Source organism: Dendrobium catenatum, unplaced genomic scaffold (genome assembly GCF_001605985.2).
Source record: "Dendrobium catenatum unplaced genomic scaffold, ASM160598v2 fragScaff_scaffold_459, whole genome shotgun sequence".
NCBI lineage: Eukaryota > Viridiplantae > Streptophyta > Magnoliopsida > Asparagales > Orchidaceae > Dendrobium > Dendrobium catenatum.
In genome coordinates this window covers 328,326-352,874 of record NW_021318921.1, presented here as the reverse complement: position 1 = coordinate 352,874, position 24,549 = coordinate 328,326, and the positions used below count along the sequence as shown (strand labels likewise).

The 24,549-nt window shown below is 32.0% G+C and overlaps 1 protein-coding gene across 2 annotated transcripts; it reads left to right on the top strand.

The window, feature by feature from the left end:
- Positions 1–527: 527 nt before the first annotated feature.
- LOC110112614 (uncharacterized protein At1g03900) lies at positions 528–23,962 on the top strand. 2 transcript variants are annotated; one of them, XM_020844903.2, is made up of 8 exons: positions 531–787; positions 909–940; positions 4,445–4,545; positions 4,641–4,713; positions 4,887–4,918; positions 21,458–21,548; positions 21,675–21,786; positions 23,410–23,962. In XM_020844903.2, the coding sequence occupies exons 1-8, from the start codon at positions 638–640 to the stop codon at positions 23,734–23,736; spliced, it is 918 nt and encodes a 305-aa protein (XP_020700562.1). In that variant the 5' UTR covers positions 531–637; the 3' UTR covers positions 23,737–23,962. The 2 variants fall into 2 exon arrangements, with proteins under 2 accessions (XP_028550171.1, XP_020700562.1); XM_028694338.1 differs by lacking the exon at positions 909–940 and having other exon boundaries at positions 528–787.
- Positions 23,963–24,549: the final 587 nt, after the last annotated feature.

Here is a 24,549-nt window from a genome sequence, read left to right as displayed (position 1 = left end):
TACCGAGGACTAAAATTTTATGACTTATAGATGGTCTCATTAATCCATTAAAAGTTTAGTACTTTTATTATTTTCTGAACCGAATTTTGTTATCTTCTTTTACGACTTTTTTATTAAGTTTTTATTTTTAAAAATAAATAATGAATATATTTTTAATAATGTCAAATTTAACTTTTTATAATAAATTCAAAATTTGGATTGGGAGTGTCAATAAATAATCTGACCCCTCAACTCAACCTCTCAAGTCTAAACCTTAAAAATTCAAATTTTTGTATTGCATTCAAACCACTTTATTAAAGGTCTATTTCAAGTTGGTTTGCCAACTCGTTTTTAACAAAAAAAAAATAAAATAATAATAATAATTTTTTTCTTAAACTTTTTTATTTGTTGGTATAATCTTTCCATTTTTATCAACTAAATAAAAATTATGATCATAACTTAATAAAAGTATTTTGGTAATTAAAATGAATTATCGTTGGATTCGGCTTGCTAATGAATGAAAAAGTCAAACGTCCTTTTTATTTGCTTCCTCGCAACCCAATTTTCTCTCCACCCCGAAAAAGAGGGAAAGAAGACAAAGGAGAGAAGTTTACCGTGAAAAAATCTGAGTTCTCCAATTCGGCTGATTGGACTGCTTATGGATGAAGAAGAGCACACTCACAAGCAAGTCGTACGCAATCCGAACGGCGGCTCGAAGGAAGGTGCAAGAATCGATTTGGAGGATGAGGAGGAACTCGAGGCCGTCGAACTGGTCCTCTTCCACGTCAAAGAGTGCTACGTCTATTTGGTACCACCTCAATTTCTAGCTCCGCGACCTCGATTTTAGTCATTTTGTCTATTGAAATCGAGCAATGCTTTCAATTCCAAACGATAATTCTTTAAGTTATGTATTGTTCTTTGATTGACAGATACCACCGAGAAAGACCGCGGCTTCTTATAGGTTTGCTTTGTTAACCCCGTCTCTTGACTTGTTATTATGTTGACCTGATTGTTTTGTATTTAAGTACGCGATGTTTCATGCGTTGGTTAACTAGATGGAGATGAACGCGGTGGAAATAGGTGTTTTCGTTTGCTAATTGCTGAATTATGCTTTGCTTCATATGCGTGAACAAGGTTTATGTTTTGGTTGATTATTTTGTTTTGAAGTCATGAAGCTTAAACCGTGGGAAGACCTAATCTTAATCTTTTGACTTTAAACTCGGTGTTTGTTCTGTGTTTGTGAGAATGCTTCTAACTTTTACTGCTCCAATAAAATTTTGTTTGATTCTTCAAGCCATTTCGTGGAGAAATACATTACCAAGCTGTTGGAACTCGCTGCACTTGTTTCAAATATTTATGATACATGCATGTGGTTGATGGCATCCTTGATGCTTGGCTATACAAATGTGAGTTGGCTGTATTGGGGCTTTAATTTGGAGGTGACATTTTCACATGTAGATCTAACTTTCAAATCAAAGAGTGGTTTTTAGCACCTGAAGGTGATTTCTTTATAGCCTAGTTCAATGAGATAGATAAAGTTGTTAGCAAATCTTTCTGATTTGAAGTTGAAGCAATAGGAAAAGGCTATATTTCTTCAAGATTTTCTCAAAAGTTTGGTAAAAGAAAGAGATTAGAGGAGGCTCAATGTTCATCATTTAATGAAGGATTTTCTATCATGATAATGGGAGGAATGAAATCGTTTAAAGTAGGAGGATTTTGGAATTGAAAGAATAACTATATAGTCTAATTTGGTTTAGGTTATTGGCCATTGGTTTTAGCGGGTAGAGATTTAGCTCCATTTTCTTCTATTTATTTGTCAACAAAGAATAATTGCCAGATCTATCAAGGTCATTTTTATTTGGAAAAAATATGAAGAAAGACACGAGCTTATTTGCATGTTATAACGATTTCATTTGAATATTGGAATTGCAGGTGCCAACTTTTGATAAATTCTAGACCACTAATGAAACTAACAGCTTTTATGAAAGCTAAGGAATATTTTCAAACATAACATTTTTGTTAATACATGTATTAGAAAAAGATTTCGCTAGGGTATTGCCTCAAAATTATTTTTCTTAGATAAAATATCGTTAGTCCATATTGTATACAACGAGAACTAATCACACACTTTGACAAAGAGATTGTGATTATATATTTATGTATGGTATGTGATGAATTTTCCTCGCACTTGATTTGTTTGGCTTTTGCTATTTTTCACTCTAGTCGCTATAGCTTTATGAAAGGTTCTTGAAATTTACAGTGATAGTAAACTTTTTTCAAGGAGGGGATGTTATTGTTTGCTCACTTCAAGGAGAGTGGAACTTTATGTGCCTTTTAAGGAATATTGGTCCTCTGATCTTGGGCATTATGTGAAAGTAAAAGGAAAGCATGGTAATCTAAAAAAGACAAGTCTATTGCATGTAGAAACATTTGGCAGTAATTGTCAACAATGTATAAATAAAACATTATAGAAGGTCTGATACACTTACAACTGATAATCTCACTCAATTTCTCTTGTATAATGCATTACTGGTTATCTTGGCTCACAAAATTCAAGGTTGGTAGCATTTATAAATAATGCTACATATTCTTAAAATTCTTTAGACGGAGATACAAGCTTGTCCCCTCTTTATGGAAGGTCTGATACTGACACAGAGCCTATTGGTACAATTTTGCATACTTAAAAATTGTGCACGTTAGAAGTAGCTTGGTGAGTTAGCGATGTTGTCAGGTATATCATAATCCACTCCTTTTTGATCCCATCATTTTTTGGCATGATACAAGTGTTAATGTAATCACGAAATTGTTTTTGGTAATCAAACAACTTCTTTGTTGAAATTGAAATTTATTTTGCATGTCCCTTTTTTTTTCTTCTGTGAGAGAATAGTGGGAGGAGTTTGAGAGGTGGTAGAAAAGAAATTGATGGTCAAAGGCGGACATGATATTGGGGAAAAAAGATCCAGTGAGCACTAGTGTCTAGTAAGTGTAACTTGAGGATCTGAGGTAGACATCAGATGGGATTAGCGACATTGAGTGAGCATGAGTGTAAAATGGAGAGATGTGAGAGAGTGAGAAAGGGAGCTATAGGGAGAATGTGAGAAGTTCTATATGAAATTTGGCATCGGCTATGCCACAATTAACATGAAATTCATTTTAGGAGAAATGTAAATAAAAAATAATAGTAAGTGCATGATGGTGCTAATGAAGTTGGTCTTGACTTGGTCACTTGAATGACATTTATATTTTTTATTATGAATTCAGTAGAGGGCAATGTTGGAGAATTTTTTGTATTAATTCAAATGAGGCTCGATTAAAAGTAATTTTGCCTCGACGATGATCAATTGAATTGATCGAGCGCGATCGAGCTTTGTCGGGCTCGATCGGGGTCGAGTCGATGCGAAAATATTCGTCAACAGGCAATACAATGAGGATTGTTCATGAATATATAGGTGGTAGCGATAGAAGTAGAGAAACAAAATCTCATCATCCAAACTATTCTTTTTGGCTTCGCATTATAAGGGTTTCGAGTGACTATGAGCGAATGTTGGGTTGCATTTTTGTTTTTTGATTTGTTTTTGTTTTCAAAAGTAATTATGTTGTGTTTGGTCAGTTAATTTTTGTTCTTTTATGTTAATTTTCTGAATCAAATTAGTGGATGTCTATAAATTCTGAAAAAACCACGAGTTATTTTAATTTTTTTAAAACAACTGGTATGAAAATAGGAAACAAACATACATCCAAACATGTTTCTATTTTATCTGTAATAAAAAACAAAATATAAACATAACAAAACCAAAAAAAAGAAAACATGACAAAAACAAAACACAAACAAGCATGCCAGATGTTTCTGGGTTGTCTGAATACCCTCTTCTTCATGAAAAACCCACTTTCAATCCTTTGAAATTGAGGAACTTCACTTCTTTTCTTTGAAAATTGATCATGAAATTGTCATTTCATATATGTAAATGAAAAAAAAAGAAGTTAAAGTTAAGTCCAAGGAAGATGAAAATCTTGATTTTGTGACAAAAAAATCTACTTATAACGCCAAAAAAAAAAAAAAAAAACAATAGCTAATTTAAGCTAAATATGTTGTGAGATAAATCAGAATTAGTGAACCAATTTATTTTTTGACTTTGCGTTGTTAAACAAATGTTACTAGGAAATGCAGCTCTTTTGGACCTTGTTTTTGTTTGCTATGATCTTTCAAGCTGCAAATAAGCAAACCGGGGATGCACTAGTATTATATGATGTTTAGAGCGCTTGAGAGTGAGTTGCTTATAGTAACTTCCATCTCCATGCGTATGGAAGGCAACATGACCCCACTTTACGTTGAAATGCATTGTTTATTTTAGTTTAATAATTCATCTTCATAAGTCTTAGCCTTTCGTATGTAGTCGATCATTTTCCTACAAGAATATTCATTACTTTTTGTTGCATATAATTGTAATCCGGTAATGATATCTAGGGCTGATGAATGGAATGTAAATAAATGGCACTGGGAAGGTGCATTGAAAGTCGTAAGCAAGGGAGAGGAGTGCATTATTAGACTGGAAGACAGAACTACAGGTGAGACTATTCAATCGGCAATGGAAACAACCAAATTGGAAAAATTTATTGAGAACCATCATAAAAAGTAATAATCATGTTATATTGTGTATCAGGGGAACCTTTTGCCAGAGCATTTCTGAGAACAGGAGAGCCAAACCCAGTGGAGCCTGTTATCGATAGCAGCAGGCACGTTGCTTTTTATCTCATAAACCTATAAGGCTATTTCTCCAACTCAGGGATTATGCATGAATATCAGGATAATTGTTTTTTTTCTGATCTTGTATATTTCAAATCCAGCCTTCAATATTTGAGAATAGATTTTTCTAAGGTGCAATCCTTTATCCTTTCTTCCTCTCCAGGTATTTTGTGCTTCGAGTTGAAGAGAAAATCGGTCAGTTTCTCATTTTTTATTGTATGGGGACAATTTAGACTGTTTTAAGCTTTGAAATTGTTATTTCAAAATTTAGGCATGCCATAACCCTCTTGTTGAGTAATAATTTTTCGTAAAGCTCCGCTTTTGTTCAGTTTATCATTATGTCATTAATTCCGAGCTTCTATTATTTTCTTGAAGATAGCTTGTTGATCTAAAAAAATCTGAAACATGTTAGGATGCGTGTTACAAAGATTATATGCATACCTCATTGGTCTTCATGCTGACGTGTTTATACCCTATAACAATTAAGGTAGGTAATGTTTAGAGTCTATATTCTAGTAAGTTTATTTTCCATCAGTTTAATGTGAAAAAATACTTGAATGGCTCAGAAAAAGCTGGATAAACTGAGATAAATTGCCAAATATCCTTGTAAAGCAACAAGCTAGGGTGACTGAAATGCTATATTTGATGCCTAGTTTATTGATTTTGATGGGTATTAATGTCTTTTGCTGTCAAGTGTCAACAAAACCTTTCGTCTAATAGACATATTTCACCATCAACTCTACTCTGTACAACTCTTTTTGTAAAACTTTTAGCTATTATGGTCTAATCATTACATTCATCCTATCTATTTGGCTTACCGGTGTATGTTTCTTCTGCTTTCCATCTTCTACTCTCATTGATATAGAAGAAATCTTTCTTGTGAAAAAATGATCAAAAGTATCTTGAAGCATTCTTCATATTGGACATTCTAATGTCTAGGATTTTTAATGAAAGTATTGTATGCAAAGCAAATCTAGCATGCAATCAACTTATGCAACAAATATATAAATTTTATAGAAAAGCATGATATTAATCTCAAACAAACAGTGCTATAGATGAAAAAAAATGGTAAATTCTATTCAAACGATAAGGTTTTGGTCTTAAGCAATAGATAAGAAATAGAGATTAGTGTGAAGAAAGAAATCAAATTATAACAAATTTAAAAGAACACAATCTGACTTTCAAGCGGTCATGCAAAAAAGGAAAAAAAAAAAAAAGAAAAGCCAGAGGAGAGAAAGACAAAGGTGAAGAGAAGTAAATGGCTGATAGGCAAGTGATATGATTCTTGAAGTATTAAGAAGATGAACGCCTTTTAAGTGGATGCAAACTCCTTAGAAACAAATCTAGAAAAGAGAAGAAGCAGAAATTTTATTTGTTAGTCTTTAATTACAGCAATTGTGGGTATTTAAATCTTGCGGGTGTTCGCTGGGCTGGTATGCATGTTATTTGGACCGTTTGTGTTATTCAAAAGCTGCAGGCAATTAAAATAAATTAATTTATTAATAGGAGAACTGGACCGAAGGTTTAACTGGCTGAAGTTGGTCGGAGTTGTGGCTTCATTTGCTGAACTTGGGCAGACCAGCTGAGAGTGATCACACCGGAGGTGGTCTGTTTGAAGTCTGCGGCTAGCAGTGTGTTGGAGATGTTTGTATTGTGTAGTTGCTTTGTTTTGGTTCATTCTTCTACTTTGATAGACCTTGATGTTTGTATTGTGTTTGAGTTTGTTCTTTAAGATTTCTGGACCAAGTTTCATACTGTTTTTGTAGTCTTTGGATCCAATAGAATGCGTTGGTGCTTAATACTCTCATCATCATGAAAAACAATCTTGTCTTCGAGGTTAAGAGATGAAATGAAGAAAAAAGAGCTAAAAAATTCTCCCATGTGGCATATTCAGGATTCGTGAGTGTCCATTGTAGAGTACCTGTATGTGAGGCTGACCACAAAGTTGATTAAGACAGAAAGCAATAATTGCATAAGGTAAATTGATGGACTAATTTTGATGTGTAAAAGTTGGTGGAGTGATTGTGATCAGTGGATTGCCTTTAAAGGGTTTGAGAATTGAAATATGGAAAGTGGATAAATCTTGCTTACTAGTGCCACTTCACTAATAATAGATTGATCACGAAAATGTCCAAAATAACAATTTTCCAGCTTAGAATGTGTATGATTAAGTGATTAACTACCGAAGATTATCAAAAAGGTTGGAGCTTTACCATCGCCAAGTTACCTATGGATAAATGTAAATCGCTATGATGACGAATTGCCATAACTTCTATTGTGTTAAGCTTGGTGCATATTCTGTTGAAGATTCTGTAAGTGTGTGGTGATCTATCAATAAAGTGTCAACGGCGTCAATATGGGATGTTCCACAAATATATGATGGGATGGAGGGTGGTAATTTGCCTAATATGGAGTCATCTAAGTAGTTGCAACCTGCATGAAATGAGGTATTATAACATTATTTTGCCCAAGAGAGAAAGGTGGACCACAATTTTGGAGTGGAAGAGGTATAAGCATGGTGATATTGTTCTAAACAATGATTGATATAAAAATTGATGATAATTTTCAGGGGAAACTTTTGTGCTAGTATAAGGCTGAGATTTTATATTTGATAATTTATTTCCTCTTCGTTTTCATCTATATACTCTTTGATTAGTTTTGTGTGTGATTGAGAATTGGTGAAGAGCAGCTACAATTTAGTTTTTCCTTTGTGGTGCAAAGCCTAATCATTGTTTAATTATATTTGTTTTCTAGATTTCACAAGTATATTCAGAATCCCCTTTTCCATGTCATCAAAAGATTCTTTTGCTATTTAGGGGTTATTTGGCTGGCTAAAAAAGGAATGCAGTGTAAACTTTGGAGTTGTTTTAATGAATGTAAAGTAAATGCAAGTGAATGATTTTTTTTGTTGGGTTTGAAGCAAGGGTGTAATTGAGCCGAGTCCGCTCGTGAGCCGACTTGAACTCGACTCGTTAATGAGCTCGCGAGCCGAGCTTATAGCCGTGCTTGCGTAGTACACGAGCTCGAGTTTGAGCACAACAGTTTGAGGCTCGAGAGCTTGTTGAGCCAGCTTGATAAAAATTAATATAAAATAATCCCTCCTATATAATTCGCAAAGCCCAACAGCCCTAGCCCTAATTTCATTCGGGAGTATCGGACGACAGACATCTATCTTCTTGCCCTCATCTTGTGTGACCTAGCGAGTGCAAGACGAGGTAGTTTCGACACCAATACGCGGTTCACACTCTATTTCGAATCTTCTTCTTTGATGTTGAACACTTGTAGAGATTCATACTTCATTTTGAACTTCATATTAGATGAACTAAGCAGTTTTTCTATGTTCCATATTCTACAAATTTTCTTCTTTAGTCCTCTTACTTACTAATGTTATTTCCTTGTGAATGAAATCATTTATATATTTCTTGTCTGGTTTTTTAGTCGTCTGAATATTCCAAGCGAGTGCTTATTTGGTTATTTTCCAGGCGAGTGAATGAAATCGTTCATGACTTCATCTATTTTTCTTCTTTCTGTTTTTATCTTCTGGGTTGATTCTTCCGAAGGGTAATGACTAATGACGTAGCATGAAGATGATTTTGTTATTGCAGTTGGTAAAACTTTCTATTATAGCCGATGTTCGTGATGTAGCTGAAATTTATCTATTACAGTTGTTAAAACTTTCTGACTTACATGAAGATGATTTTGCTATGAATTATAAAATATCCATATTTTTCCTATGGTAATGATGTAGCATGTTTGGATGGTCTAAAGCTTCTCAGGCAACCACATCCATTACCTAGATGATTCATGAAAATTATTGTTTGTTGACAGCTGCTAGCTTGGTACAATTGTTCTATTTTATATTTTTGAAATGTAATTTGTGGTTCTTTACTTCTTTATGTATTTCAAATATGTTTATATTATTAGCGTTTGAATTTGATGATGTCTATTATAATCTTGACAATACTAATATAATCTTTTTTTTAGAATGTCAACACCAATAAGTATGAAAGAGGATAACATTGAGATTATAAATATTGAGACTGAAAGACTTGATGATCAGCTTCACTTTTATGTTGGTAGTCATCTTGGAAATGAGAATGATTCACATAATGATAACAATGATATTAATAAAGAGGTTGAAAGGTGGACTAATGAAAATCAAATGAATGATGTTTAAGAAGTTGATGATATTATAAGAAGAAGGAAAAGAAAAAAAACATCCAAAGTTTGGAATGAGTTTAAGTTATTCTTCCTGATGGATAAAGAAAGGGAGAGTGTATATATTATAAAAAATAACTAGCTATAGGAGGTACTGGTGCAATCACCCAATTTAAAAGACATTTGGACCGTTGTGCCGGTAGGATTCATGCTTTAAAAAAAGAAAATCTTACATTTTCAACCAATAGATATGGAGAACTCATTTGGTCAGAGTAGTCAAGATGGTAGAATATTGATCGTCTTTAAATATGATTTTTAAAAATTAGAGAGATGATAATACATTACATATCAAATTAATGAGAAACCATTTTCAATTGTTAAAGAAATTTCGATTCAATTTAATTTTGAAGTTAATGTCACATTTTTTTGTGAAGTACTCAAGAGCAACAACACACAATGATGTGATACAAGTATATGAAAGAGAGAAAAATATTGAAAAATATTTTAAAGAGCATTAACAAAATTAGTTTTATTGCAAATTTATGGAAGTAAAAAAATAGAGAATATCGTATATGTTAGTTACAACTCATTACATTGATTCACAATGGAGGTTACAGAAACGAGTTTTAAGTTTCTTGCATTTTCTACCACCACCACATACAGCTATTAAAATTATTGATATCTTCTACGAGTCTATTTGTGAATGAGGTGTTAAGGACAAATTATTTAATATATAAGTTAATAATGCATCGAACAATGATAGGGCAATGAAGCTTTTAAAAGATAGTTTTAGAGCGAAAAAAAAGTATTCTTTGGAGAAAAGTTATTTCATGTTCGTTATTGTGCTTACATACTAAACCTAATGGTGAATGATAGTATAAAAGTGTTGAGTATATTATTGATAAAATTAGAGACACAGTGAGTTTTGTTAACACATCTGAAGCTATATTAGTTATATTTTTTGAGGTTGTATAACAATTATAATTACCAACTAGAAATATAGGAATGAATTGCCCAACACGTTGGAACTCAACATACCCAATATGACAGTGACATTGCGATTAAGGGAAGCTTTTTTTTTATATAATGAAAGAGAAGTAACATTTGTTGCATGTCAAATAGAGGAATAGTGGGGAAAATTGAAAAAGTTTGTGATATTTTAGGAGTCTTTAACGAAGTTATTGAGATCATTTAAGAACATATTACCCTATAACCAATTCATTTCTTTCACAAATATGTATCATAAAGGTTTTGGATGAGGGATCAATTTTAATTGATCATTTTATTGTAAAAATGATTAAGAAGATTAAAGAAAAATTTGATAAATATTGGGGTGAATGTAATATTCTCATAACATTTGGTGCAGTGATGGATTCAAGAATGAAGTTTGTTGTTATTGAGTTTCCTTACCCTATGATATATCTTGGAGATGAAAGCATCAGGAATGTGCAGCATGTAAGAAATCTGCTCTATGAAATGTATGAGGAATATATTACAAGTTCTAAAGCAAAAAGTGATGGTGTTAGCGATTTTGCAAGAGGGAGTTCAAGGAGCACGAATACTTCATTCCCTTACGCCATACGAAGGAATATGTTCGTGGATCCATCACTGCACTAAATGCCATGAGGAGATTACATTCACCCTAATATTTATCAAATTTTTTTTTTCATCTTCTTAGTTATTTTTACAATAAAATGATCAGTTGAAATTGCCCCCTCATCTAACATCTCTCTATAATACAGATTTATGAAAGAAATAAATTGGCCGTAGGATAATATGTTCCTTAAATGATATCAATTGCTTCGTTAAAGAATATCAAAATATCACAAATTTTTTCAATTTTATCACTCTTATTTTATTGGACATGCAACATATGTCACTTCTATTTCATTATATGAAACAAAAGTTTTTCTTAACTGCAATGCCGCTGTTAACATTGAGCATGTTGAGTACCAATGTATTAAGCAATCATTACTAGCCTCAGAAAATTGTAATTGTTATACAATCTCAAAAAATCTGTCTAACCTAGCTTCAGATGTATTAACAAAACTCACGGTATCTCTAATCTTATCAATAATATACTCTACACTTTTTACACTATTCTTCACCATTAGATTTAGTGTGAGCATAATAATGGATATGAAACAACCTTTCTCTATAGAATAATTTTTTCTTCACTCTAAAATTATATTTTAAAAGATTCATTGCCCTATCATTATTCAATGCATTATCAATTGATATAATAAATATTTTGTCTCCAACATCCCATTCACAAAGAGTCTTAAAGAAGATATCAATAATTTTAGTAGTTGTATGTGGTGGTGACAAATGAAAAAATTTAAAACTCATTTCTATAACTTCTATTGTGAATTAATGTAATGAGATGCCACTGTCATATATGATATTTTATTGTTTTTTTACTTCCATAAATCTGTTGTAAAATTATTTTTTTAATACTTTTTAAATCTTTTTCCAGCTTTTTCTTCTTTTTTTCATACACTTCTATAACATCATTGCTTATTGTTGTCATTGAGTACTTTACAAATGTGGGCTCCGAAAATTCCAATTTAGGATGTGTGATCCGATAGTTCAAGCGGTTATGGGTAGTGAGTCGGTGATTGAATAGTTGTGTCCGATCGTAGGTGAGTCGGTGGGTTTTGGTCGGTGATTTTTCCGTTACAGTCAACAACAAAAAAGGTGACATAGACTTCAAAATTAAATTGAATCCAAATTCTTCAACATCTGAAAATGATTTATCATTAATTTGTATGTAATGTGCTATAATTTCTCTAACTTTTTGATGATCATATTTAAAGATGATCAATATTCCAACATCTTAACTACTCTGGTCAAATGAGTTTTTTATATATGTTGTTTGAAGAATTTTTTTTAATTTTTCAAAGCACAAATCCTAGTAGTACAACAGCCCAAATGTCTTTTAAAATGGGTGATTGCACCAGTACCTGCTATAGCTAGTTGCTTTTTACAATGCACACACTCTCCTTTGCCCATCAGGAAAAATAACTTCCTTAAACTCATCTCAAATTTTAAGTGTTTTTTTTTTTCATTTTTCTTCTTCCTATAACATCATCAGTTTCTTCAACATCATTCACTTGATTCTCATCAGTCCATCTTTCAACCTCTTTATAAATATTATGGTTATCATTATGTGAATCATTCTCATTCTAGGATGATTACAAACATAAGAATGAAGATGATCATCAAATTTCTAATTTCAGTATTTAAAAGCTCAATGTTATCCCCTTCCATACTTATTGGCGTTGACATTCTAAAAAAAGTATAATAGCATTGCCAACATTTAATAGCTATCATCAAATTCAAATACTAATTATATAGAAATATTTGAAATTGATAAAAAACTCAAAAATTACATTAAAAAAATATAAAATAGAACAATTGTAACAGGCTAGCAGTTGTCTACAAATATCAATTTTTATGAATCATCTTGATAATGGATGTTGTCGTTGCCTGAGAAGCTTCAGACCATCCAAACATACTACATCATTATCATAGAAAGATATAGATATTCCATAATTCATAGTAAAAATATCTTAATGTAAATGTCAGAAAATTTCATTTGTTAGAAAGTTTTAATAGCTGTAATAGACAAAGTTCAGCAGCTACATCACAAACTTCAACTGTAATAGAAGGTTTTACCATATGTAATAATAAAATCATCTTCATTCTACATCATTACCCTTCGGAAGAATCAACCCAGAAGAAAAAAATAGAAAGAAGGAAAATAGATGAAATCATGAACGATTTCATTCACTCTCCTGTAAAATAACTGAATAATCACTCGCATGGTATATTCAGACGTCTCGAAAATCAGCCAAGAAATATTTAAATGATTTTATTCATAAGGAAATAATATCAACTAGTAAGAGGACTGAAGTAAAAAATTTGTAGTACATTGAACACAAAAAAACTGCTCAGTTCATCGAATACGAAGTTCAAAATGGAGTGCGAACCTCCGTAGGTGTTGAAGATCGAAAAAGAAAATTCGAAATAGAGTGCAAATCGTGTATTGACATCAAAACTACCTCGTCTTGCACTCGCTAGGTCACACGAGATGGGGGGAAAGAGATGGATGTCCGTCGTTCACTGCTCCTGCATAAAATTAGGGCTAGGGCCGCTGGGCTTCATGAATTATATAAGAGGGATTATATTATAATAATTTTTTATCATCTTGTACAAATCTAGTGAATTTATCCTGCATCTGTCTCCTGGCTGATATGGGTACATACCAGTCTTGGAACACTTTTAGAAACTTTCTCTAGGAAACTTGACTGCTGGATTGCCCTCCAAAAGTCTCTTGTAGCTAGCTTAAAGCTATCTCATTAATCTTGAAAGAGTCACTAAACTTCAAATATATAAACTCATATATATATATATACCTTGCTTCTTGTGCCTCACGTCTACGGTCGACATTTCTGCCTCTTCTATTCATTTGATTATCTTAAACTTTTCTTAAATAAAAGTTAGAGTAACAACAATAAGCCAACGCTTAGCGAGTAATATATGCCTCTAAATTACAGTAATTCAAGGTAGTAGAAGTAATATGTTAGATGTCACTTTTATTTAAACATATCATAAATTTATTTCCTCTAAACATATCATTTAAACATTTGCATAAATCTTAAATCCAATCATTTCATATTCAATTTACATTCATCATATCAGTATTCATAACTTTTTAATTTCATATATAATACAATTGTCACAGGAGCCACCATCTAGTACTAATGAAGGTACTCATTTATTTTATCCTTTTTCAAACCTGTATCAATTTAACGTACATGGGTACAACGTCCCCAGCTAGTACCATAAGGGGGTGAGCTCCATCATTTCAATATGCATATGCAATCATTCAATATATCAATCATATCATATTCATATATCATAATATTATGCTCTATCACATGCTTTATACAGTGATATAGTGAATCAATTAATATGCGAAAGAGGAAACATTGAATCATTTCAAATGCAGTAAAATGAATAACTTGCAATAACAATTAGATGAAAATTTAAAACAATATAATTACCATAACATAGAAATATGTTTACTCACCTCGGCGTGTGATTTGCCGATTGCCCCATCGAATTCTTCTCTCTACCACGTCCAATATCTAAAAAAAATATAACACAATGCTTAAATGTCACATGCTTCCACATAAGCTTTCTTAATCCCTAAATTAAGAGAATAAAGAACCTACCCATATATATTTTATTAAACTTCCTAATTTAATCATTTCCCATTTCTAAATAATCTTACTTTTAATTTATCTAAATTTCGGATTTCATCAAAACCCTAACTTTTGAGAATCCTCTTTTTGTCTATTTCATAACATATACATAAGAAAACTTCCCATACACCTAATAATTAATTTTCAGATTAATCTAAATTAAAATTACAAAATAGCATTTTGTATAAAAACTCTAAATTTCACCTCTAAAATCCTTCCTAAGTCTATTTAGAACCATAACACTTAAGGCTTTTCATGATTAGGGAAAAGCCCAAATTTGTGAAACTTGAAATTTCTCATAAAAATCGCATTAACTTCCAATATAGGATCTATAGTGTCATTAAGAAGCATTCTTCCAAAAACATTTTGAAAGAAAACAAAAATCGGAAGAAATTCTAATTTTCACAATCCAAAATTTTTAGGGAAAAATCTCATTTCCAGGTTTAGAATTATTCCTCCTACCTCCCTTAACAATTTCCTAAAGAAATGTGAAGTTTTTTGCAAAACCCTAGATTTTTTCCTTAAAAAAAACTTTATAAAAAATTGAGTAATCTCTTAATTACAACTTACCTTAACATTCTTTTAGTCTTCTCTACATTTTCCCTTAAAGAAAGATGTTGGAAACTGCCGCCAAGGACGCCACCGAAGCCTCCCTGTCTGCCTCTCTCCATCCGCTCATTGGGTTTCGGTTGAACGGAATCGTGAGGAAGCAAAAATGAAGGGACCGAATAGAATTCAATCCCTTAAAGCTTGAGTGGTTATGAAATTTCCAATTTACTATCTTGTCCTCACATGCTTTATTTTCATTTTAATATCATTAAGGGTATTTAAGTCATAATTGAAAGTTTTTAAAACTTCACCGATTTTTAATTCCCAAAATAATCGAAATTTCATATAGGTCCTTTATATCGATTTGCTCAAAATTTTATGTACAATTTTATAAAATTAATTTCGTCGAGAACCGACAACTTTAAAATCCACTTAAATTTCATCACGACGCATCGAAAAGCGTACGATATCTAAAATTGATATTTTCGAGTTTTACATGCTAGCCTGCTACACTTGTTTTATTTTATATTTTTGGAATGTAGTTTTGGGTTATTTATACATTTTAGAGATTTTTATATTATTAGTGTTTGAATTTGATGATATTTATTATAATTTCGACAATGCTATTATAATTATCTTTTTAAAATATCAACACCAATAAATATGGAAGGGGATAACATTGAGCCTGTAATTACTGAGACTGAAAGATTTGATGATCATCTTCATTCTTATATTGATAGTCATTCTAGGAGTGCAAATGATTCACATAATGATAACAAGGATATTGATGAAAATGTTAAAATGTGGATTAATAATAATCAAGTGAATGATGTTGAAGAAACTGGTGATATTATAAAAAGAAGAAAAAGGAAAAAAACCATTCAAAATTTGGGATGAGTTTAAGGAAGTTATTGTTCCTGATGGACAAAGAAAAGGAGATTGTGTGTATTATAAAAATAACTAACTACAGGTGGTACTAATACAATTATATTTTCAACCAATAGATATAGAGAACTCATTTGTCTAGAGCAGTTAAGATGGTGAAATATTGATCACTTTTAAATATGATCATTAAAAAGTTAGAGAGATGATAACACATTACATACTAATTAATGAGAAATCATTTTTGATTGTTGAATAATTTGCATTCAATTTAATTTTGAAGTTCATGTCACATTTTTTGTGTTATACTCGAGAGCAACAACACATAATGATGTGATACAAAAGTATGAAAGAGAAGAAAAAGTTGAAAAATATTTTAAAGAGAATTAAAAAAATTAGTTTTACTACAGATTTATGAAAGTAAAAAAATCAGAGAATATTGTATATGACAGTCACAACTTATACATTGATTCATAATGGAGATTACAAAAACTAGTTTTAAGTTTCTTGTATTTTTTACCACCACATGCAACTATTAAAATTGTTGATATTTTTTACAATGCTATTGGTGAATGGGTGTTGATGACAAATTATTTACTATATCGGTTGATAATGCATCGAACAATAATAAGACAATGAAGCTTTTAAAAGATAGCTTTAGAGTAAAGAAAAAATTATTTTTTAGAGGAAGGTTGTTTCTTGTCCGTTTTTGTGCTCACATACTAAACCTGATGGTGAAGTATGGTATAAAAAATGTTAAGTTTATTATTGATAAGATTAGAGACACCGTAAGTTTTGTTATGTATCTGAAGCTAGGTTAATCAGATTTTTTGAGGTTGTACAACAATTACAATTACCAACTAGAAAGATAGTAATGGATTGCTCAACAAGTTGTCGATAGTGGTATTATGGTTAAGAGAATCCTTTTTCATATAATGAAAGAGAAGTGTCATATATTGTATGTCCAACAAAGGAAGATTGAGATAAAATTGAAAAAGTTTGTGACATTTTGAGATTTTTTTAACGAAGCTACTAATATTATTTTAGGAACATATTACATTGTAACCAATTTATTTCTTTCGTAAATGTATATAATAAAGGTTTTGGATGAGGGGGCAATTATAACTGATCATTTTATTGTAGAGATGACTAAGAAGATGAAAGAAAAATTTGATAAATATTGTGGTGAATGTAATCTCATCATGACATTTGGTGTAGTGATGGATCCAATAATGAAGTTTATTGTTATTGAGTTTGCCTACCCTATAATAGATGTTGGAGATAAAAGCATTAGGAATGTGCAGCATGTAAGAAATCTACTCTATGAAATGTATGAGGAATATATTACAAGTTCTGAAGCAGAAAGTGATGAAGTTAGCAGTTTTGCAAGAGAAAGTTCAAGGAGCACGAACGCTTCATTCCCCCACACCATCCGGAGGAATGTGTTTGTGGATCCATCACTGCACCAAATGCTATGAGGAGATTACATTCACCCCAATATTTATCAAAATTTTCTTTCATCTTCTTAGTAATCTCTACAATAAAATGATTAGTTGAAATTGCTTCATCATCCAACACATTTTTTATAGTATAGATTTATGAAAGAAATAAATTGGCTCATTGGATGTATGGTAATATATTCCTGAAATGATATCAGTTGCTTGAACTTAAAGATTTCCAAAATATCATAAAATTTTTTAATTTTATCCCACTCATCCTCTGTTAGACATGCAAGATATGCCACTTTTCTTTTATCATATGAAAAAAAGTTTCCCTTAACTGCAATGTCACTGTCAACATTGAGTATGTTCATTAATAGTTTTTCTAGTTGGTAATTATAATTGTTGTATAACCTCAAAAAATTTGATTAACCTTATTTCAGATGCATTAACAAAACTTACGTTGTCTCTTATCTTATTAATAGTATACTCAACACTTTTTACGTCATCCTTCACCATTAGCTTTAGTATGTGAGCATAACAATAGATATGAAACAACCTTCCTTCACAGAATAATTTTTCATTCACTATAAAATTATCTTTTAAAAGCTTCATTGTTATATCATTGTTTGATGCATTATCAATTGATATAGTAAATAGTTTGTCCCCAACACCCTATTCAGAAAGAGCTTTGTAGAAGGTATCAACAATTTTAGTAGCTGTATGTGGTGGTGACAAATGCAAGAAACTTAAAACTTATTTCTGTAACCTCTATTGTGAATCAATGTAATGTGATGTGATTGTCATATATGATATTCTCTGATTTTTTGACTTATATAAATCTGTAGTAAAACTAATTTTGTTAATGCTCTTTAAAACATTTTTCAACTTTTTCTTCTCTTTTTCATACAGTTGTATCAGATCATTGTGTACTGTTACCCTTGAGTACTTCACAAAAAAGGTGACATAGACTTCAAAATTAAATTGAATCCAAATTCTTCAACAACCAAAAATAATTCTCATTAATATATAATGTTCTATCATCTCTCTAACTTTTTAATGATCATATTTAAAGGTGGTCAATATTCCACCATCTTAACTGTTTTGGCCAAATGAATTCTCTATATTTGTTGGTTGAAAATGTAAGATTTTTTAATTTTTTAAGGCACGAATCCTAGTAGCACAACGGTTCAAATGTCTTTTAAAATAGGTGATTGCACCAGTATATCCTATAGCTAGTTGTTTTTTATAATATACATATTCTCCCTTTCTTTGTCCATCAGGAAGAATAACTTAAACTCATCTCAAACTATTGATATTTTTTTTCCTTTTCCTTCTTCCTATAATATCATCAGCATCTTCATCATCATTCATTTGATTCTTACTAGTGCACTTTTCAACCTCTTCATCAATATTATTATTATTATTATGTGAATCATTCTCATTCTCAGGATGACTACCAACATAAGAGTGAAGATGATCATTAAGTGTTCTAGTCTCAGTATTTATTGGCTCAATATATCCCTTTTCATACTTATTGGTGTTGACATTCTAAAAAAAAATTATAATTGCATTGTCAAGATTATAATAAATATCATCAAATTTAAACACTAATTATATAAAAATGTCTGAAATGCATAAAGAACCCAAAAACTGTATTCCAAAAATATAAGATAGAACAAATGCAGCAGGCTAGCAGCTGTCTACAAACAATAATTTTCATGAATCCTCTTGATAATGGATGTTGTGGTTCCCTAAGAATCTTCATAGCATCCAAACATGCTACATTATTACTATAGAAAAAATATAGATATTCTATAATCCATAGCAAAATCATCTTCATGTAGATGTCAGAAAGTTTTAACAGCTGTAATAGACGTCACAAACTTCAGTTGTAATAGAAAGTTTTACCAGCTGTGATAGCGAAATATCTTCATTCTACATCATTACCCTTCAGAAGAATCAACCAAGAATAAAAAATCAGAAAGAAAGAAAATAGATGAAATCATGAACGATTTCATTCTCTCGCCTGTAAAATAATCGAATAATCACCCACCTGGAATATTCAGACGCCTAAAAAACCAGTCAAGAAACATATAAACGATTTTATTTACGAGGAAATAACATTAATCAGTAAGAGGACTAAAGTAGAAAATTTGTAGAACATTGAACCAAGAAAAACTGCTTAGTTCACCAAATACGAAGTTCAAAACGGAGTGCGAACCTCCGTAGGTGTTGAAGATTGAAGAAGAAGATTCGAAACGGAGTGCAAACCGTGTATTGGTGTCGAAACTATCTCGTCTTACACTCGGTAGGTCACACGAGACGGAGGGAAAGAGATGGATGTCCGTCGCTCGATGCTCTTGAATGAAATTAGGGCTAGGGCCGCTGGGCTTCGCGAATTATATAGGAGGGATTATATTATAATAATTTTTATCGAACCGACTTGATGAGCTCTTGAGCCTCAAACTGTTGTGATCGAACTCAAGCTCATATACTACGTGACTAGACTATAAGTTCGAACTCGAACTCGAAGCTCGACAAGCTCGGCTCACGAGCTCGTTAACGAGTCGAGTTCTAGCCGCCTCACGAGTTGGCTCGGCTCAGTTACACCCCTAATTGCAACCAAACAAATCTTTTATGGTTTGTGACTTGCGATTCGTTAAGTTCTCTTGCATGATTTACATACATTGTATATTTCTATTCATCTTAGGAAACCTTAACCTTGAATTGTCACAAAGATAAAGAGTATCTTTCATAAAGCTTATGGTTAATGAGTGATCTGATATATTTTTTCAATTTATTGAAATAATATTGAAGTTCTGATGTGATATATTAAAAGAGCTAATATTCCTAGGAATTTATTTATCTCTATATACTTATTTTAACTGTATTAAGTTTTTTACTTCTAATAGGATTCTGGCAAGGCTATTTTTTGGGCCCAATTTCAATCCATCATAATTTATCAGTCAACTCTTTAACGACCATAATTATTATTAATTTTTTTTTTCTAATTTTTTATAGGAACTAATAAATTATGAATACAAAAATAATTAGTATATTTATCAAGTAAATATGATCCTCTTATAGTATTATTAAGTGTAATATCATATTGCTAAAATTTTCAAAACAACTTAATGATAACAATTTCAGCAAAACAACACGGTTCATGAAGAGGAGAACATAGTGTTTTAATAAAGCCATGACAGCCAAAATTAATTTCTTGCAAAATAATTCAATAAAATAGTTATTCTTTATAAAAGTATATGTATATACTTATTTTTAAAACCCTGCATCGAGGGTGTCATTTTTGTGCTAAAGATAATGGTATTATATTATATTGGTTGGGGAATCAGTGAAATAAGGGCTTATTCATTGACATTGATTTAGTTGCAGCAAGTGATTTTTTCAAGTACTTGCTGGAAACAAGATCTTTATTATTTAAAATTGAAGTTGAATGAGATTCCTACTTAACCTTCTCATTAATCTGGTCAGGCGCTACGTGTAGAAATTTAAGATGTTAAAAGGTAACTCTGACTGCAAGGTTCTATTTTTCCTAAATTCCAGATTTACAGGTTTGTAATTTGTTCTGATGCTTTTGGGTTACATTCTTTTGTTATGCTGCATGAAGAGTCAGCCATCCTTCATGATTGTTATCCATCCCAATACTAGAATTTATATTGTTATAGTCTAGTTCCCTTGAAAAATGATTTTGATAGGAAATACTTCAAACTTCAAGTGGACCCCACCCCTCTCCCTTCTTCTTGTGTCCGCCGGCCCTCCTGGTGTACACGATCAAAGCCGGCCCAAGGGGCTGGGCCGGCTGGACCGGTCCTCCTTGGACCGGTCTAACAGATTTCATGTGATTTGGACTATGGTATGATTTACTTCAGACTTCTCTGTGATGTAATGTAATTGCATTACTGGAGTCAGTTTACAAGGTTAAAATACTTAGGTGCACTCATAAGATTCTAAAATCTTCTCTGAATTTGTTTGAGGTTACTTCAGATTTAGGCAAATAGCTGTACTGAAATTCTCTCAACTTTCCTTCAGACGGAGGGAAAGAGATGGATGTCCGTCCCTCGATGCTCTTAAATTTAATATAATTTGGAGCTGTTCTGAAGGAAAGTTGAGAGAATTTCAGTACATGAATATGAGTAAAAATTTATGATAAGGAGATGCTCTAGAGAACGTACTCAAGTGGCTCATAAGGAAACGCTCAAGAGATTTACACTGCTTTTAGTTGTGCATATTTCCATCAAGAGCTTATCTGTAAATTTTTAATTTTGAATGTTTATATTTCTGCAATATGCTTAATACAATAGGCTGTTAGATGACTATTATTTGCAGCGAAAGAAGTTTATTCTTTATTCCTTCAGCATTTTGATCTTTGGGATCATGTAATTACCCATGAAAGGAACATAAACTAACTGCAGGTGGGAGACATCGACATGCTTTTATTGGTATAGGCTTTCGAGAAAGGCCACAGGCTTATGACTTTCAAGCTGCACTCCATGATCATATGAAGTATCCTTCCCTTCTCTTCTCTATAATTAGAGCATTTATTTGGAATATCCATGTATTGGATCTTTAGAGCATAATCTCTTCAAGCAGCACAACCCATAGTACTGCTTATCCTTAACAAAATGAAAGATATCTAAATAAAAAGCAAACTGCTGAGGAGATGGAGCAACTCTACCAATCAAAATCCTCAGTTGATTATAGTCTAAAAGAAGGAGAAACTCTCGTTCTTCAGATCAAGAATGTAAGTTCTCTTTGTTTTCTCAGCTTTAATCTCAATAGAACAGATTCATGTTGAAATTCTTTGAGTGATTTAAAATTTATTGCTACTTCATGCGATAAAAAATATATCAAATCTTCATTCGTTTAGGCTAAAGTTGTTAATGAAGTAGGTTTGGAGAAGCTGGCCTCACTTTGGTGGTGTATGGATGTTAATATTAATGAATATTTTTAAAAATTTGTGGTGACTCTTCCAATGATGACACGAGAATTATTTTACTATGAAAGAAGCTTTGTCCATTGGCAACTGAAAACCAAAGAACGGTCAGAACATGTTTCATCATAATTGGGAAGCTAATTGGTGTATCATGCTTTAATATAGGAGTAAATCTGATCGCATTAAATTTCCATTTGAGAAAATGGAAAGATTCAATCTGATTTAACATCAATAGTTATTTTCCTATTTTTTTTTCTTACACATGTTGATAGATTAGAATACAGTTTACAGTAAGAAAAATAATTTCTCTTTAACAAGATAGCTTTCTTTAATTAAGTTTTAATATCTTGGATTTAATTAATTCATTAGCGCTAGCAATTTTTTGTTTATTTCAAATGTTCTTTTTCTACGCTAACGGAAAAAGACATCCAAAATGTAATGGCAAACTAAAAAAAATATTGGTATTTTTCAGCATAAAAGTTCTCGATTTTATCTAGAAGCTGCTCAACAGTCTATTAAGGTTTCATTATTTCTGTTCCTATCATTTTTGTTCATTCCCGGTTCGCAGCAAGATGCTCTGTCAGAAGGCCTTCAACTAACTTCTAAACATTTGTAAACATAGCAGAATGAATAACTTCTTTCTCTTGCCAGCTGAGATTGTCTCAGCTGTTGTTATTTGTTTTGAAGTCTTGACATTGTTATGTCCTCAATCCTATTTTGTATTAATATTCCCTTAAGTTCTACAAAGAAAATTTTGTTTTAGTGGAGTAGTTGTGTCTATGATCCCATTTTGCAATAAAAAGATGCATCTCGGTAGATTTCGGCATTCTAGTGCTGTTAAATTAGGCTTCGTGGGGTACAACCTTCTTATTATTTTTAAAGTAATTTTCAGCACAAAATTTTTTGAATTAGAAATTTTTGTACTAGAAATTTGTTTTAGAAAGCAATTAGAAAACTGTTCCAAATGAAAACTTCATTTGGGACGGCTTTTTTTTTTCTTGTTTAAGTAGCTTTCTAGTATAAAATTAATTTTTTTTACTAAAAAACTGCTTTAAGAAGCAGAAAGAAAGCCCTCCCTAACGAAGCCAAAGCCTTAGAATATGAAGTTATGCACTTTCTATGCTGTAACAACGTTCCATGACATCCTTCCACCCATATATCTTGTGCATTCTTCTCTTGCTTTGTCTCCACATGCACAAATCAGCAGTTACTAAAAATGCAGTCTTAATATATCCACACATCCTTCCATTAGATCCTTAAATTTTCAAATACATGTTTTCCCCTTGGTTTCCATTAAATATTCATTGGGTATTTGCCTCAAACTTTTCTCAGGCAGTCCTATTCGTAATCCTTTATGAAGTTGACTATTTTATAGCAGATTTTTGTGTACAACCTAGAATTAACTTGTTTTCATTCTCTTGCATGAAACAGAAAGGAAGCGGTGGTGTGAAGTCGGCATTATTTGAACGCCTCAACAAGGTTTCACTGGAAGATAAACCAACCGTGAAAGAGGGAGGTTTGGTATTCCTTAAGCCGCCACCAGCTCCGCCGGCGCCTCCCTCTCCTATCAGTTCGATCGAGAGATCATCACTGAGCTCTCCAGCATCTAATTCCAGTCCTAATAGCAGCAGCAACGACAGTGGAAAAATCCAAGATCCGGTGGCAGAGAATCCCCCCAAGGATCCATTTATTGCCACAGAAGAAGCTGCTCAAGGTACAGCTGAAGATGATTTTGGCGATTTTCAGGCAGCTGGGTAACATAACTTTTTTTTATGTCTTCTCCAACGCATGAACGTTTTCCATTCTTCTAATGTTCGTTATTGTGAATCAGCTATAGATGTTTTATTCTTTGTGAATATGTTGATGTGCTGCTCTTGTATATTTGAATTATAAATGCTTTATTACCAGTGTTACAGCAGGAGTGCACTTAGGAAACCTTTGGCTTTTCCAGGCAGCTGTGTAACATAATTTTTTATGTTTTCTACTTCTTTGCTGCTTCATTTTTCATCTAGGAGTTTTCTTCCTTTTCATATCTTTGATTTACTTCCCCTTTTCCCTCTCTAGGAGGAGAAATTATTCCGTGCGGAGTCCGGACGGAAAGAAGCGTCCGGATATGTGAGTGTGCACATTTTATACAAATTTATGCACAATATGTATCAACTTTTTGTATAACGGTTCTTCCATTCCGGACTTTGCACGGAATAACTTCTCCTCTATGAGATCCCTGTGTGGAAAGTTCTTCAAAAAAGGGCTAAAGCAAGGCATCTCTTCATAGAGATAGTAGGTCATAATCATGCAACATTTATAATTACAATGAAAGATATCATTATTCAAAAAGAACAATAATATGAAGAATGCATAAATATTATATTCATGGAAGGCAGATCAAAGGATAAAATCACTTAGTTTTCATCTTTCATTTGTCACAAACAATATTATCATATAAACCAATTCAACATAATTTTAGAATATAAAATATATATTATTCAAATTAATATAAAAATGATTTTAAATATGCCACTAGCTTCACTGGTTCAACAATAAGAGATGAGTGATTTATGGGTTGTTTGA

Bases quoted from the DNA above. Each gene is read 5' to 3' on its own strand.
- LOC110112614 (XM_020844903.2), top strand. From the start codon at position 638: ATGGATGAAGAAGAGCACACTCACAAGCAAGTCGTACGCAATCCGAAC. The intron at 941-4,444 runs GTTTGCTTTGTT...AATGATATCTAG, and splicing joins AAGACCGCGGCTTCTTATAG to GGCTGATGAATGGAATGTAA. The intron at 21,787-23,409 runs GTAAGTTCTCTT...TGCATGAAACAG, and splicing joins TCGTTCTTCAGATCAAGAAT to AAAGGAAGCGGTGGTGTGAA.